This window comes from Belonocnema kinseyi, chromosome 5, assembly GCF_010883055.1.
Source record: "Belonocnema kinseyi isolate 2016_QV_RU_SX_M_011 chromosome 5, B_treatae_v1, whole genome shotgun sequence".
Lineage (NCBI taxonomy): Eukaryota > Metazoa > Arthropoda > Insecta > Hymenoptera > Cynipidae > Belonocnema > Belonocnema kinseyi.
The window spans coordinates 92962930-92981517 of NC_046661.1; the positions used below are offsets into that span (position 1 = coordinate 92962930).

Here is an 18588-nt window from a genome sequence, read left to right on the forward strand (position 1 = left end):
TTTCAAAATATTCAATAGATCGAAAATTATTAACATTCAAAGTTGCAAAAAATCGTCAAATTTTGAACTTTAAAAAATCATAACTTTTCAAATATGCATTTTGCAAAAAAATGACAAGGGACCATTTCTTCTTAAAATGCCTCAAATTATCTAAAAAAATTTGTCCCATTGAAAAAAAGCATTTTTTCATAATTGTTTAAACAATTGCGTTTTAAACAAAACCTAGGCACTTAACGCAAAATTAACCGGTACCATTGGATTCAGCGGGTCAAAATAAATAAGACTACATAATTTTTATCCTTTACCTCTTTCATGTATACGGGATCCTACCCAGCTCCTGGACTATTAGCAAAGAAACGCGCATTACTTACTTAATACGGGAAAAATACTTTTTTTCATTTGAGATGCCTGGAATATTAGACGAGTTTATAAATATTTGATTTTTGTGTAATTTTTTAAACCGATTTGACAAATTTGCAGTGAAGGTTATAAAATGAGGTGTGGGAGGATTACCTCTGCTGTGTAGACAGTCCTGACATTTGCCATCGACAGCTCCAACTGGAATTCCCCATTTGGATCAGCAAATTTCCGGCTGTAGAGATCGGAAACGGGAATGTAATTTCGATTTCCCTGGGCGGGTGCATCGTAGGTAAACTTTACTCTCTTTCCGGAAAATCCTTCATTTTCAGAGAAATGTTGCCGGTTAAGAATCGTGAAAGCAAAATCTACATATACTCGAAGGCCTGGAGCTGCACCACGCCAAACCAAATAGACGCCGAGAACCTTCAAAAGTAATAAAAGATTTTCATTAGATGTAAAATTTTTTTAATTACATGTATACAAACGCACATAAATAATTAAAAATATTGTAAAATTTTGTAATCTTCTGGGGATCATTTGAAAGTTCATTGTATAATTTCAAAAGCTCTGTAAAGATTGCAGATCATTGCATTCTTAAAGCATTTGATTTCAAATGGTTTACCTTAACAATTTCGAATTAATAAAAAATAAACACAGTTTAAAATTTTTAATTCTTTAAATTTAAGGGTTTTCAAATCTAAAATATTACTAAATTTGAAATGATTGAACGTAAATTGAAGGGAACAAATTTTGATGAAAAAATATACTTATTCTAGAAGTAGGAGTAGAATCTAGGTAAATATAATGAAACACTCTTTGACGTAAAATTAATTTCTAATGGCACAGAGTTTTATAGGACAACATAGGAAAATCCGAATTTTTCTTTCACCTGACATTTTAAATTCCCCACAAATTTCCCGGTAATGTTAGAAAGTTATAAATCTTAAAGAAGGGGTTGTTGCAAATACGATGATGTAAAAAAAGATTTTTAGACAGAGAAAATAATTCATTTTCCACGTCAGAGTAATTTATAGGCCAGAATAGGAAATTTGCAATTTTCCTCTCAACCGGGAATGTTAATTTTTCTGAAAAATATTACATGATTTTACTTCGTGTTGAAAATTGATCGTTTTTATTAAAACTCGAACTTTTTCGCTGAAAATGAACTTTTTTGTTGAAATTAACTCTAAAGAAACCTTTTTAGAAGAAAACCAAGATTTTCCGATCCCTAGTGATTTATAAGTCAATATAGCAACATTTGAATTTTACTCCCAACCCCAAAATTCTGAATTTTTTAAGAATTCTCTGGTGATCCTAGGAAGCTGTAAATCATCCGAGAGCGTGGCTAGGAACAAGCTTTATTAAAAAAAAAAGATTTAGATGAAAAAAAAAATAATTTCTTGAGCCAGAGTAATTTATAGTCCAACGTAGGAAGACTAATATTTTTCTACAACCCCAAGCGGGACCTCCAGAAGCGGGAGTTCTAATCAGCTTAATTTGAGGAAACCTTTTTAGAAGGACAAAATTTCAGATTCATAGTAATTTATAGGTCAGTATAGAAAAATCCGAATTTTTCTCCCACGCTGTAATTCAAAATTTTTCAAAAAATTCATTGGTTTTCTTGGGAAGCGGTACGCATTCCAACCGCGGAAATTGTTATTAGATAAATGTAAGGAAAAGCTTTTAGGAGAAAAATAAAATTTCCCGGTCCATAGTGATTTATAGGTCAACGTAGGAAAATCCGAATTTCTCTCCCAACCCGAAGTTCTACATGCTTCAAAAAATTCTCTGGTGATTCTAGGAAGTGGGAGACCTACCATTAGCCGAAGCTGTAATTAGCTAAATTTAAGGAAACCCTGTCAGAAGAAAAACAAAAATTTTAGATCCATGGTAATTTATAGGTTAACATAGGGACATCCACATTTTTCTCCCACGCTGTAATTCTAAATATTAAAAAAATGCCCCGCTTGTCCTAGGAAGTGGGAGACCTACCATTAGCCGAAGTTATAATTAGCTAAATTTAAGAAAACCCTGTTAGAAGAAAAACGAAATTTTCAGGTCCATAGTGATCTATAGGTTAACATTGGGAAATCCGAATTTTTCTCCCAATAAATTAACATCTTATTCTCAACCCGAAATTCTAAAGTTTTAAAAACAATCCCCCGTGATCCTAGGAAGTGGTGGATCTTTCAGAGGCGAAAGTTGTAATTAGTTAAATTTGAAAAAAATCCTATTAGAAGGTGAACTAAATTTTTAGGTCTACTGTAATTTATAGGTTAACATAGGAAAATTTAAATTTTTCTCCTACTACGAAATTCTAAATTTTTTAAACATTCCCCGTAATCCTAGGAAGTTCTAGAACTACCAGGAGGCGAAGTTGTACTTAGATAAATTTAAGGAAATCCCTTTAGGAAGAAAAACAACATTTTCAAATTCATAGTGATTTATAGGTCAACATAGGAAAATCCAAATTTTTCTACTACCCCGAAGTAATAAGTTCTTAAAAAAATTCTCTAGTGATACTAGGAAGTGGGAGACCTACCATTAGCCGAAGTTGTAATTAGTTAAATTTAAGGAAACCCGTTAGAAGAAAAACAACATTTTCAGGCCCATGGTGATTCATAGGATAATATAGGGAAATCCGAATTTTTCTCTCACGTTTTAATTATAAATATTTAAAAAAATGCCCAGGTTATCCTAGGAAGTGGGAGACCTACCATTAGCCGAAGTTGCAATTAGATAGATTTAAGGAAACCCCTTTAGGAAGAAAAACAACATTTTCGGGTCCATAGTGATTTATAGGTCAACATGGGAAAATCCAAATTTTTCTCCCACCCCGAAATTCTAAATTCTTCAAAAAATTATTTGGTGATTCTAGGAAGTGAGAGACCTACCATTAGCCGAGAATGTAATTAGCTAAATTTAAGGAAAAATTTAAGGAAAAATTTAAGGAAAAATTTAAAGAAAATGAACATTTTTATCCCACTCCGAAATTCTAAATTTTTCATAAAACTCCCTGTTGATCCTAGGGAGTGATAGACCTTTCAGGAGCTGAAATTGCTATTGGCTAAATTTTAGGAAACCCTTTTATAAGAAAAACAAAATTTTTAAGCCAATTGTGATTTATAGGTCAATATGAAATACTATAAGGTCTACCACTTCCTTAAGGAAGTAGTAGACCTGCCGAGCGTGGAAGTTGTAATTAGTTAAATTCAAGGAATCCCTTCTAAAAGTAAAACAAAATTGGAACAGACTTAATTTACACAAATACCTTTCAAAAACAGAAAATAGTTTCCCGGGCCTAATTTTAATTTTTTAAAGGGGCTTTAGGACAGAAAATTATGGGAGCGGAAAAAGAGGAAGTGAGAAGAATCGACGAGAAGAAAAGTAGGGGAAAGAGAGGAAATTAGAGGAGTGGAGTAAGAAAATTGAGGTGAGTAGAAGCGAAATTAGGGTAATGAGGATATGGGTACTAGGGTAAGTATGGGAAGTGAGAGGGAAAGTAATGATAACTGATGGAAGGGTTAGTGAAAAGTAGTTAAAATACATGGAGAAATCAGGGGAGCGAAATTAGGAAAAGTCAGTAGAAATGATGGGAGGAGATGGGGGTGATCAGAGAAGGGATAGTAGGAGGAGTAAGTTCAAATGAGGGGGTATGTGGAGAAGCAGAGTAGTTTAAACAGCCGTTAAAAGTTAAAGCAAAGAAATCAGCACGTGTAGTATACCATGGAAGATTTTTTAATTAAACTACATTTAAACTACTGTCAATCAAAGAAACAGACATTATCGACATTAAAAAAAACACATGAGAATTCATGATTGCTTCAATTTATTACGGTAGAAAATCACTCCAAAAAAGAGCAGGGAGTGCCCTCTACCAAGAAAAGAATTTAAATTTATTACAACGGTTATTCCAACAACCTTTAAATATTCAAAAAAGAAAACCGGTGTTTCCTCAAAACTTTTACCACGGAGTGATTTTTGATTGAACTATTGGGGTTGGAAAACACATCACAATAAATGTGAGAAACATGCCTCGCAGGGAAAGTATTTGCATTTATATCAAGGGCTGTTTTAAACTCGCTTAAAGATTGAAGTACGAAAATCGATACTTTCTAATAATCAAGAAAACGAGAAATCTTTTGATTGAACTATTGGGGTCGGAAATAACTTACAAATCAATGTGGGGAACATCTCCCAGCCGGGAAAGTATCTGAATTTATTTTTAGGCATGTTTAAAATCGTTAAGGGATATTCAAACAACCCTTAAAATAAATTAAAACGCTTTTCTTTATAGAAACAACCTCCTGTACTTATTTTAAAGTTATTTCTTACCCTAATAGTGTAATAAAAAAATGACCTGTGAAAAATAAAACCTTACAGTTTCGGTTGGGAAGTAAGGGGAAAAAAACGTCGGAGGTTGGTAGTAAAAAAGTAGGGCAAGTAGGTGAATTGAGGGAAAATGTGGGAGAATGACGAGAAGGATAGTAGAGAAAATTCGGGGAAAGAAAGAAAAGGGAAATTGAAGGAAATGAGAGGAGGGAAAGTAGTGAAGGAAGAGGAAGGTAAGTAGGGAAAATGAGGGGTGGTGAAGAAGGGAAGTAAGGAGTGGAAAAGTATAGAAGGAAAAAGTTTGATAAGGGATGGAGCGAAGGTAGAAATGAGGAATTGGGGAGTAGGGAAGTAATGGGACAGCAGGTAATGGGAAGTATATAAAAGAAGGAAGATGAAGGGACGAGAAGAAGGGAAAATAAATGTACGGAAATAGGGAAGTAAGGGCAAAGTAAAGGAAATTAAGAGAAATAAAGAAAAAAAGAGAAAGGGGAAGTGGTGGGAAATGTGGAAAGAGAAGTAAGCGCGATAGTAGGAAGGGAAGTAGGAGAAGTGAGTGATTAGGAGGTAGTAAAATCAGGAAAAACAAAGGGAGGGGAAGTGGGGAAGTGAAAGAAAATTAAGGAAGAGGAAGTAGGTGAAGTTAGAGGTACTGTTTGGTATTGACGGGAACGGAAGTAGAGGAAGCTAAAGGAAATAATTAAAGGGGAAGTTAAGGGAAATGTAGAGACGAAAATTGACGGGAAGTAAGAAGAAACGAAGGTAGGATACTAGGGAAATGAGTAATGCAGAAGTAAGTAAGTGAGGGTTTGTGAAGACAAATAGAAAAAAGTTGGGGAAGGGGTAAAGCGAAGGGTGAAGTAAGGGGAGGGGAGTTAGGGAATTTCGGAGAAATAAGGGAAGGAGAAGTAGGGAAGTTAGAGGAAAATGAAGTGAAGGGAAGTTGCATGTGATGGAAAATGAAGGAAGGGGAAGTAGGGAATCGCGGTGAAAATAAAGTGAAGGAAATTTGGATATGATGGGAAATGAGGAAAGGGGGTGAAATAGTCGAAATAAGCGAAAATTATTGTAGAGGAAGTAGTGGAAATGAGGAAAAATGAAGGTAGGGAAAGTGGGAAAGTATGCAAAAATAAGAGGGGGGAAATGAGGTAAAACTAAGAAAACCCACAAGAGGGAAATTAAATAAAGCGAGGGGAAATATGGGGAAATAAGGATAGAGGAAGTGGCGAAAAATTTTAGAAGGGGAAATAAGGGATAGAGAGATGGTGAGCTAGGAAAGTAAAGAGCAAATAAACGGAAATGAAGGAAGGGACATTAAGGATGTAATTCCAAATGCGGTCAAGAGAAGTAGAGGAAATCAGGGGAGATGACGTTAGGAGAATTCTAGAAATAAGGGGTAACGAGAAAAAAAGTACAAAGGAAGCAGAGGAAATAATGAATTGTGGGGAAGTGAAGAAGTACAGGGAAATTAAAGAAGTGGATTGGTGAGAATGAGGCGAGGGGAATTAGTGAAAGTGAGGTAAGTGAAAGAAGTTGAAGTAGGGAAATGGGACCAAATGAGGAGACGGAATGTAGGGGAATCCAAGAGAAATTAGGGAGGTAAATTAGAATAAACGAAGGGAAATAAAGCAAAATGAGGACAGGGTAAGTAATGAGAAATGAAAGGAATGGATATAAAGAATAGGGAGTTAAGGAAGTAGAAAAGTGAGAAAAAATGAGAATTTCGGAAGTAGGAAAGTGTGGGCGAATAAATGAAGGGGAAGTATAGGAGGTGAGAGCGAATAAATAAGTGAGAAGTATAGTAGGTAAGAATCAATGCATGGCTGCAAGTAGAAGAAGTGTGGGAGTATCAGGTAAGGAGAAACAGGTTAATTAGGGAGAGAAAAAGGCGATTAGTAAGAAGAAATAAAGGGAGAGGAATTAGGAATACAAGGAAATAAGGCGTGGGAAAGTAGGGAAGTGAGAGGTGTGGAAGTAATCAAGGAGTAAGTTAAAAAAACGGTGGATCAAAGGGTAAAATAAGGGCAGGGGAAGTAGGGAAGTAAGGGGTAGGAAATTTGGAAAGTGAGAAGAAATTAAGGAAGAATGATTGTGGGAAATGAGGGGAGGGGAAGTAAGAGAAAATAAAGGGTCAGGAAGTGAGGAAGTGGGGCGAATAAGAGGAGTGAAATTAGAAAGGATGACGAAAATTTAAAATAGGGAAATTATGGGAAGTAATGGGAAATGAGTGGAAGGAATGTAAGGGGTAAAGAAGATGGGGTAAGCATGAAAAGTTATAGGCAAAGCAGGAAGGAGAATAAGGGAAAATGAACGGAAACGAGAGAAGTGAGGGAGAGTATTTAGGGAAAATAAGGGGTGTGGAAGTCAAGAAGTTAACGAAAATTCAAGGAAAGGGAGTAGGGGCAATGATGTGAGGGGAAGTGAGGGTTAATGTGGGGAAATAAATGAAGGCGAAGTAGGAAACTAGGGGAAATGAGTGGGTTGGAAGTAGGGAAAGTGATAGGAAGGGGGAGTAGAAGAGGAAGAAGTAAGGTATCCGTTTTTCAAAATTATAAATTTAAAACTAGAAACTTTAAGCAATAGGGATTTGCTGTGGATTTAGTGAGGGGACCTTTAATTCCTCTTTCATGTGGACTACATCGCTTGAATTTGATGAAGGTAGTCAGTAGTAATCTGGTGGAATATTACCTTGTCTCCACGTGAAAAAGCAACGGCCCATCTCTGAAAGCCGCAAACCAGCTCTTTGCTGGTGACGTCCCTTTCCGGATCACGAACCACACTTCTGGTTACGACAAAGGAAAAGACTCGCGTGCCACCGCGATCTGGTAGCTGCGCGAATCTGTATAAAAGAGCCATCACCGCATCCCGAGTCACACGCTTCGGTTATTCCGTCCACTGCACTTATGCCGTTCTCGCCTCAAAATCGATTATTGAAGATTCTAGAACAGACAATTTAAAAAAAAACCAATTAATTTTTACACAATTAGGTTAGCTTAAAAAAATATTTTTTAAACTTCACAGGTCAAAATGTTTTTAAATTCGGGGAAATAATAGGGGAATAAATTCTTTATGATAAAGTCTGTGTATAGGTACCATATTCAATTCAATATGAAAAAACGCTTGATATTTAAAATCGAAATATATTGCATTTTCAACAAAATAGTTGCATTTTTCACTAAATAAAAATAATTTTCTACCTAGTGGTCGATTTTTTAAACTAAAATGATAATATTAAGACTAATTTTCAACGAAATAGTTAAATTTTTCCAAATAGTTGAATTTATGATAAAAAATACGAAAGGTTAAAAAAACAAGTTAAAATTTCTACCAAAAAAGATGACTTTCTAACATAATAGTTAAATTTTCAAAAGGCTCTATAAACTGTTCTTAAAATACTTGAATCATTAACCAAATAGTCCTTAATATGAAATCTCTAAACGATATTGTTGATTTCGATTCTTACACTACTCGATTTTCATTGCTATATGCGTGAGACACGAGCTGTGAATGGGTTAGAAAGAGTTGAAAAATATTTTTAAAATTGTGATGATTGATCGTTCTTTGATAGCTACACGCGTGCGAAAGGGACACTATTGAGTCACCGTGAGTTAGACAGTAATGGAACGTTACACGCGTTTTCTTGAAGTTAGTTTTCTTGCGCTTGCTTGGATTTGAGTGACGTTCATTGGCTACGGTGCGGCGACTGTACTTGATTTTTAAATACGTACGCGAACTAGAGTCAATGAGCGCCGCACACTTCAAGCATGCGCAAGTATTTTTGGATCACAGTTGGGAATAATAATCGAATCAAATTTCGCGGTCGATAATACTAATCTACGCTTCTCATTTACCACCACCTTTCCACCCGTACCACCGTAATCGCAATACAGGGCATCTGCTTGTTATTTATGATCGAATTCTTATTTCAATTTAAGCCTTTCTGCTTGTTATTTATGATCGTATTTTTATTTAAAGTTCGAAAAGAACATTTTAAAGCCTCCAAAGCATTTGAACGAGCCATCTGGACCATTAAATACATCTAGCGGAGAAATTCTCCGAGCTTCTCAGAGCCTTGAGAATCTTTAGCATATACTCTAAGATATCTATCGGTAGGGTTAGTATATTTTTAATTATAAGGTAATGTTTAATCTATTATTTGTTATTAATATAAAGATTAACATTAAGTAATATTTTTATGAAGCATGGAATTTGTCATTTAAGTCCATTGCTGCTGGAAAATGCGATAACTTTTGAAATTTTGAGGTTAGGAACTAATTTTAGAATATAAAAGCCAACTGCTGGTCGCAGAATCAGATAATTTGGGCCACTTTAATGTAAATCTTCCGTATATATCTACAAAAATCTATCAAATATTATTTTTTGCCATGAAAGGTTACGAAAATATACTACAAAAACTCTAAGAAAGTTAAGCTTTTACTGAAATTTTTTCTACAAATTATACAAAGATTTCATTCAAATTTATAAAATGTTTGGCGAAAAAACAGAAACTATTTTAATCAGGATTAAAATAAATAATAGCTTTTTATGTGTTCATCTTACGTCTTTTTAATAAATATGTTTACTGCGAGTAGTTCGCTCTTGAATTGCAAAATGTAATATTAACCTCAAAATCTCAATAAGTTGCTACCGCATTTTTTATCAGCAATGAAATTTTATAACAAATTTCATGCATCTCAGGAATAATACTTAATGTTTATATTGAATGCAAATAATAACTAAAACATTAACTTATAACTAAAAATACACCAATATTACACTAACTTTACTCAATATCAGAAAAGTACCATTAAACTCCTTGCACTTGACCTTCAGAACAAAACAGCTGTATAAAATGTATAGGCTTCCAATGTTTTATGTTCTTTTAAACAATATATGGTTTAAGAAATGTGGGATTGAATGAATTATGTTCAGGTTTATAGATGGATCGGGTCTTCATATTTATATTTCTAACAAAAAACATAAATTTTCAACAAAATACGGGAATTTTCAAACAAATAATTCCATTTTTACCTAAAAAAATCAAGTTTCAACAAAAAATATCAAATTTTAAACAAAAATAGAATAATTCAGTTTGTAGATTATAAAAGTTAATATTCGATAAAAAAAAATGAATTTTTTTACAGATTATTTCAAATTTTAATTAAAAGAGATGAACTTAACACCAAATAGTAAAAGTTTTAACAAAAAAGATGATTTTTCAAGAACAAAGATTAATTTTCTATTTAGAAAAATTGTTTCAAACAAATAATAGGATTTTCAACTTAATTAATTTTCAACGCAAGAACAATATTATCAAAAGTATTTAAAATAAAATAGAATTCACTTAAAATCAGGTAGGTTCTACACATTATTTAGCAGAATCCCTCAGTGATTAAAATTGTTTTATAGTAAATTATGCAAGACATTTTTTTCCAGTCTAAGACAAAATAATCGAATTTGGACATCTATGCTAAGAATAATAAAAAAACAGATTAATTTTTACCCACAATATTAATTCTCTACAAAAAAACGATTAGTTTTCAACCAACAATGATATAATTAAAATTTTCCTTGAGGACATTAATTTTTAACAAACAAAAAAAATCCAGAAAATAGTTCAATCCTAAATAAACAAGATAAGATTTTAACAAAGAAAAATAATTTTCTACCAGAAAAACGAATTTTCAAGTGAAAAAATTAATTTTTAATTAATAATATAATTTTTCATTCTGAAATTGTGCAATTGAATTTTTAATCAATTTTTAACAAAATAGTTCAACCCTAATCAAAAAGATCAGATTTTAAACAAATAGTATATATATAAAAAATAAAAAATATAAAAAAGACGATGTTTGAATCAAATAATTGAATTTTTAACCCAAAAATATCCATTTTTAATTCCAAATTTCAGTGCTCCACTAAAAGCGAGATAGTTGAATTTTCATTTAGAGAATTTAATTTTTACAAAAAAAAAATTGAACGTGCAACTTAATAGATTTGTTCTCAATCACAAAGATAAATTTTCAAACGAGAAGACTAATTTCCTACCGAAATAACGAATTTTCATCGAAATATGTGCATTTCCAAACCAAAGGGTTGCATTTTCAACTACAAAAGATCAATTTTTAACTTCAAATATCAATTCTCTACCAAAAATGATATAATCCAATTTTATCTTACATAAATTAATTGCGGATTAACTTTAAAGGAACTTTCAACAAAATAGTTGAATTTTCAATTAAAAAGATGAATTTTTAAGGAAGTAGTTTTATATTTCTAACAAAAAACGCAAATTTTCAACAAAACACATACATTTTTAAACAAATAATTCCACTTTTAACTAAAAAAGATCAAGGTTCAATAAAAAAATATCAAATTTTAAACAAAAATAGAATAATGCAGTTTTTAGTTTATAAAAGTTAATATTCAATAAAAAAATGAAATTTTCTACAGATTATTTCAAATTAAGCTAAAACAGATGAATTGGACACCAAACAGTGGAAGTTTTAGCAAAAAATATGAATTTTTAATCACAAAGATTAATTTTTATTAAAGAAATTTTTCTAATAAATAACAGAATTTTAAAGAAATTATTGATGTAAGTTGTTGACTTTAGGGTCAGGTGAATTGAAACTAATTAAGTTGTTTCAAACGTGTCAGCACACAATGGTGGCCTCTATCAGAGAATTTTATTAAATCTATGAAAGTATACAATATCTTGTAAGTAACCAGTTTTACAATTGGAAGCAGTATTTTTTGATCATTATCTTAGTTGTAAACTAATAGAAAATGAAAATCACTTATTTTTAAATTTAAACTTTTTTTAATGTTATTAAGAAATATTGAAAAATCTTGTGGTAAACTTGAAACATTATTTTATTTTAAAGAAGTGCAATTGATGAGAAAACAATACCAATGTAATCGAAAAATTTTTGTCATCAATTTTTTATTTAATGAAACCATTTTCAATCGAAAAAGTTGTTTAAAAATGATTTTTTCAGTGACGTATAAGTAATTATATTAATTTTTTTATTCCTTTTTTGTTATTTTTCAGATGATCTGTTTGCACGAAATTTATTATTATAAATTGGAAGAAACCTTATACAGATGTAAATTGTTTTCAACTAAATTAATTTTCAATCCAAGAACAATATTATAAAAAGTATTTAGAATAAGATAGAATTCACTTAAAATCAAGTAGGTTCTATACATTATTTAGCAGAATCTCTCAGCGATAAAAATTGCTTTATAGTCAATTATGCAAGACGTTTTTTCCCATATAAGACAATAAAAAGTCGAATTTAGACATCTATGTTGAAAATAATATAAAACAGATTAATTTTTTACCCATAAAATTAATTCTCTACAAAAGACGATTAGTTTTTAACAACAATGGTATAATAAAAATTTTCCTTAAATACATTAATACATAGTTGGAATTTCAAACAAACAATATCAATATATGTAATTAAATTTGTAATTTCAATTTGTAATTAAAAATTTCAATTTTTTACCGAAAGTGGGAGAGTTAAATTTTGAGTTAAAGAATTCGATTTAAAAAAAAACGGAATGTGCAACTAAATAGTTTTGTTCTTAATCACAAAGATGAATTTTCAAACGAGAAGACTAATTTCCTACGGCAATAACGAATTTTCTTCGAAATATGTGCATTTTCAAACCAAAGGGTTGAATTTTCAACTAAAAAAGATAAATCTTTAATTTCAAATATCAATTCTCTACTAAAAATGATATAATCCAATTTAATTTTACATAAATTTATTTTTGACTAACTATGAAGGAATATTCAGAAAAATAATAATTGATCCCTCAATGAAGAAGATGCACTTTCAAACGCGAAGATTAACTTCCCTGTTTAAAAAGACGGTTTAAAAAAAAGTATATTTTTAATAAAAAAAGATCACTTTTTTTAAAATATCATTTTTCTATCAAAAATGGTATAATCAACTTTTCTTTTACAGAAATTAGTTTTTCACTCAAAAACGAGTTTGTAATAATAGAATCCTCGAAACAAAGATGAAATTTCAATTAAGAAGTCTATTTTTCAACTAAAAATAACGAATTTTCAACAAAATTCTGAATTTCTGAATACTGCATCGAAACAGATAAATTTATTTCTCAATAGTTCAATCTTTAACGAAAAAAGGTTGATTTCAAGCCAAAAGTATTAATTTTCTACCAAAACATAAAAATTACAAAAAATTTAATTATTAAGTACAAAAGGTCAATTTTCAATTTAAAATATCAATTTTCAACCAAAAATAGTAGAATCGAAATTTCTTTTAAAGAAATTTGTTTTTGACAAACTGAAAAGGATTTTTTTTTAAATAACTCAATCTTTAATGAAAAATATTAATTTTCAACCAATAATATTACGTTTTTACAAAAAATTACGAATTTTCTACAAAATCTAGAAAGTTTCAAACAAATGTATGATTTTTATCTAAAAATATCATTTTTTAACCAAAAGTAATATAAGTAGATTTTATCATTATAGATATTAATAAAAAAAAGAAATTTGAATAAAATAGTTGAATTTCCAATCAAAAAGGTTCATTTTGAACCGAAACAGATGAAGCTTCAATTATGAACGTAATATTCAACGAAAAATTAAATAGTTCAGTTTTTGTTTAAAAAATAATTTTCAACTTAAAGAAGTGCAATTAAAAAAATAAGCTGAGTTCTCTACCAAAACAGATTGCAATTGAAAATATCAATATGTTTTTAACCAAAAATGGAAAGTTACATTTTCACTTCAATAAATTAATGTTGAAAAAAAATAATTGTCAGAAAAATGGCTGAATCCTAAATCAGCAAGAAGAATTTTCAAACAAGAAGATTAATTTTATGCTAAAAAAGACGAATTTTTAACAAAATCCATAATTTTTTAAACAATTAGTTAGATTTTTAACTGAAAAGATTTAACTTTAATTAAAAAAATTACCTGTTCACCAAAAATGTCATAGTTTAATTTTCTGTTAAAAAAATTAATTTTTAACAAAAAAAGTGTTATAAAAATTATTTCAAAGGAGGTCGAATCCATTTACCATTAGGCAGATTCTGCAATTCAAGTCTTTGAATCGATCAGGAAGGAAATTTTGTTGTTTTTAGATTAAATTTTAAGAAAACAATTTTTTCGTAATAAAAAAATTCTATGTTCAAAAGATTAATTCTTAACCAATAAGATTAATGTTTTACAAAAAAGACGAATTTTGAACCAATTACTTGATTTTGAAACTATAAGGGAATAGTTTTTTTTTTTTAATTTTTTGTTGAAAATTTTCATTAATTTAGATGTATTTTTTTATGTCTTGACTAAAATTGTTTCTTGGTTAAAAACTCATCTCTTTGGGTAGAAACTTGATTTTCTTACTGAACATGAAAACAATGAAAATGTATCCCTTTAAATTGAAAATTCAACTGCTTTTTAAAACTTGCCTTTTTGGGTGGAAAACTCAACAATTTTGTAAATATTTTTTTTTCTTTGTTCGTTCTAGAGCTTTGCGCTCGATAATATATGCATATATACATCTACAACTGAATTTTGGTAGTTGTGAATTATCTTTTGTTAAAGCTCCTTTGTTGAGGACTCAATTATTTTGTTTAAAGTTTCTATTTTTTTGTTTGCATTCGACTACTTGGTTAAATGTTAAACTAAATGAGTAAAAATGGATCTTTTTTGGGTTGAAGATTCATCATTTTAGTTGAAACTTCTTTCTTTTTTTGGTTCAGATTTAATCTTTTTTGTTAAACATTTCTCTAATTGTTTTAAGGTCTAACGACCTTTTACAAATAAATTTTGTTGTAGAAGATTCATCATTTTAGTTAAAAATGTATCTCTGGGTAAAAATTTAAGAACTTTCTTGAAATGAATTTTTTTATTCAATTCAGCTGTTGTTGTTTTAGAATAATCATATTTTTTAGTTTTTGGTTGAAAATTTGTCTACTTATTAAAAAGTTCAACCATTTTGTTAAAATGTTATATTTTTGGATGAAAAAATAACTATGTGATTGCAAATTCGTTAATTTTTTAAAACTGAAAATTAAACTTTTTGATTTTCAGTGTAAACGGTTTTGTTAAAAATTCGGCTTTTTAAAGAAAGATTTGCATTTGACACAGATACAGAACTCATCCCTTGATGTCTTGTATTATTTTATACTAAATTTTGTAACATTCATTAAATATGTATATATAACATAGAAAAGATAGGCTTTTCATTTATTCTTTTTCACAAAAAGATAAATAGGCGCGCGCCGTGGCACGCGCAAGACTGCTAGTTGACTTTTAAACCTAAGAAGATGAATTTTTAACCAAATAATCCAAGTAAAAGAAAAGAATAATTATTAACAAAAAAAGTTGCATTTACAACCAAATAGTTGTACATACTTTCAAGAAGAAGAAGAAAAATTAAATTTTCAACAAAAAAGTTAGTTCCTAATTAAAAGTGAAAAATTTCACATAAAAAAGATTTTGAGTTAAAAAAGTTAATTTTCAACTGAGACAAGTTTCATTTTTATTCAAATAATTGAATTTTTAAATATAGCACATGCAATTTCAATTAATGCCATCTTAACAAAACACGTAATAGTTGATATTTCAACCAAAAAAGATTTTAGTTTTTAATTCAGTACATGTGAATTCAACAAAAAGAAATGAATTTTTAACTAAGCATTTCAATCCTGAATAAAAACAGAATAATTTTTACTCAAACATTTGTATTTTTGACCAAACAAGATCAAATTTCAAAAAAAAAATAATAATAATTTTTAAACTAAAAAGACGAATTTCTAACAAAAGTTGAGTGTTCAACCACGAAAGATTTTTCAGTCTGAAGAGAAAAAAATGTCAATCAAATTATTGAATTTTTGAGCCATAAAGGTAAATTCTATTTAGAATATTTTATTTTAAACAAAAAGTATTAATTTTTGAACACAAAGTTCATTTTCAACCAAAAAAGTAGAATTTTTAAGCCAAAAAGACGAATTTTCTACAAAACATTAGAATTTTAAAGAAAATAGTAATTTTTTCAACCAAATAATTAGTAACAATTATTAATAAATTAATTTCTACGGAATAAAGTTAAATTCCTAACCACATAATTAAAATTGAACATAATAGTTGAATTTTCAGCTTAAATAGGTTATTTTTTAACGAATTAGTTGAATCTTTAAATAAAATAGATTCAGATAAACAAATAAATTTTTTAATTCTTAAGACAAAAAGGCGAATTCTCTATAAAATATTTGATTTTTCAAACCAAAAGTATGAATTATTAATTCAAAAGTTAATTTTAAACAAAAAAGCTCTCAATAAAAAAGACGAATTCTCGACAAAAATAGTTTAATAAGAAATAATAAAAAAAGTAGTTAAAAAATCCTAAAACCAAATAGATTAATGTTTAAGCAATTAGTTGTACTCTTAATCAAAAATATAAAATTTTTATTAAAAGAGAAGAATTTCCAAACCAAAAAGAAGAATTTTTAACTAGAGCTGAGTTTTTAATCACGAAAGGTTTTCCAGTCAAAAGAAAAAATGAAATTTCAGCCAAATTATTGAATTTTCAAGCCGAAAAGGAAAGTTCTGTAAATAATATAAATTTTCAAACCCAACAATGAATTTTTAAACAGAAAAGTATTTTTTCCAACAAAAAAGTTGATTTTTAAGCCAAAAAATTAACAATAAGAAATAATTAAAGGAACAAAAATGATTTTTTTCAACAAAATAGTTAAATCTACAACCCATAAAATGATGTCTTAACGAAGTAGTTCAACCATGTGGTTGAATTTTTAACCAAAACTGATGCTTTCTTAATAAAAAATTTAATAATTGAATTTTGAATCAAATATAATCTATTTAAAATAAATGGAATAGTTACATTTGTAGTCAAAAGAATTAATTCTTAAAAAAATAGTTGAAGGATGTAATTCGAAGGATGTAAGTCGAACGATGGTTGAATTAAAAAAGGCTGATTTTTCCGGAGAAATCATTCTCTACAACCATACTGTTTTCAATTTTGAAATTAAATTTTTGTATTTCTGAAAGCGTAAAAATAATAATTAGAATGGCAACACTTTTCGAATATATAACTGTATTTGAAGGTTATTTTTTTAAGATCAAAAATATTACAGTTGGTTTTTTGGATTTGAAAATTTTTATTTTTAAAAATTGAAAAAAATGGTTTATTCGCTACAAAATGATGTTTTTTTTTACTGCTTAGTTTTTACTAGCGAGCAATAATAAATAAATTACCAGAAAAATATTTCTTTCGGTTTTCAGAAATATCTTATTTTTTCGCAATTTTGGAACGCTTAAAATATTGTGCATAATGTCTTCTCAGACAAGGAAAAATTTTAGGTTCAACATATTGAACTGTTTACAAAATAGATTTAATTCAACCCAGAAAACATGTTTTTTCCACATTATCAGAAAGTTATAAATTGAACAAAGTTTTTTTTAATTGCAAAATTGCTATTAGTGTTCACTAGTAAAAACATGGACGCATAAAAAAATTCGCCATAATTTTTTAAAGAATAGGAATTGAAAAAAAAATTTAATTCAAAACTCGAACAGAAGATAAGATTTTTAGACGTGGTGTTGCAACGCTCATTTTTTACAAGGATGAATGTCATTTTTTAAACTTTTTTTTATTCAGAAGCTTTCAAAACAACAGAATTTCACTGTATATTGTACTGTTATTAAGAAAATAAAAAGTTTTATTCACAATCAAATTTTTTATTCAAATCATAATTTTTATTTATAAAATGATAAATTTCATGAGGGTAGTCAACCCTCCTAAAAATAAGGCAGCTTAGTTTATTTAATTCTGAATGCAAAATTTGTGTCAGAACAAGCTTTGATTATTATTTTTCTTATTTGAAAGTTTCTGTATTAAAAAATTCCAAAAAATCACATTCACCCTTGTAAAAAATAAGGGCTGCAGCTCCTCGGTATAAAAAATATGTTTAAAAACTTCCATTTCGTTTTCGAGATATTAAAGAAAACTATTTTATGGGTAAAGTTTAAGGGTGTTTTTCACCCCTTAAATATATAAATTAGCACGTAACAAAAGATAAGTATTCACTATTTTTTTATATACCACAATATTTTACGGAATGAAGAAAATTGGTGAGGTACAAATCTGACACTTTCCTTGTCAGTAATTTCGGGGTTTAAATTTAAAACCTTGAAGAAGTGGTATAGTGTATTTTCCCATTATCACAAGCGAAGTTTTATTACGTTTAAGATACTCGAGTTTTGCTTTTATAAATAATTGCTCATAGAATCAGAGGAAACAAAATATATCTCTTTAAGCCTTTTTAGGGGAGTTTTTTTATTTCCGAGGGTGGCTTTTAAGGAAAGTAAGTTCTTGTAACTCATTTGTGCATTTCAAAGCTTTACATTTGATGAAATGGAGATTTTTTTATACAATTTTAAAGCTTATTAAATATTTTTCAAGGCTTAAAGATTATGAAAAATGTTGAAGAATTCTAAATGATTTTTTATTTTACATTTATTTTAAGAGAATATTAAAAAATATTTCAAAACATTCTAAGAAATTTCAATTTGGAAGTCTTTTTTAACACTTTGAAAGGTTTTAAGCTTTTAAAAAAATAATAAAATTTGACTACCGTTCTTCGGAATATTTAAAATGAGCATTTTTTTAAAAGCTAACTAAAAAAATGTATATAAAAAAGATTTTAAATGATTTTTTTAAATATCGAAAAATAATGTAGAAGATTTTAGAGCAAAATTTTTGTATTTTGCAGGAGAACCAAATTTTAGAAAAAATTGAAATAAGTGTAAGAGATATTTAGATGTTTTTAAAGAGAATAATAACTTTATTTAAAACAAAATTTGGCTTTCGAAAATTTCAAACA

At 28.9% G+C, this 18588-nt stretch overlaps 1 protein-coding gene across 1 annotated transcript in view; it reads right to left on the minus strand.

Annotated features, from left to right (window-relative positions):
- LOC117172844 overlaps positions 1-7548 on the minus strand; it is a 17694-nt gene extending 10146 nt beyond the window's left edge. The window contains exons 1-2 of the mRNA XM_033361094.1: positions 7381-7548; positions 514-783 (exon numbers count right to left, since the gene is read on the minus strand). Of these exons, the coding sequence (XP_033216985.1) occupies positions 514-783; positions 7381-7548 (438 nt within the window). The remainder of the gene's footprint in view (positions 1-513; positions 784-7380) is intronic.
- Positions 7549-18588: the final 11040 nt, after the last annotated feature.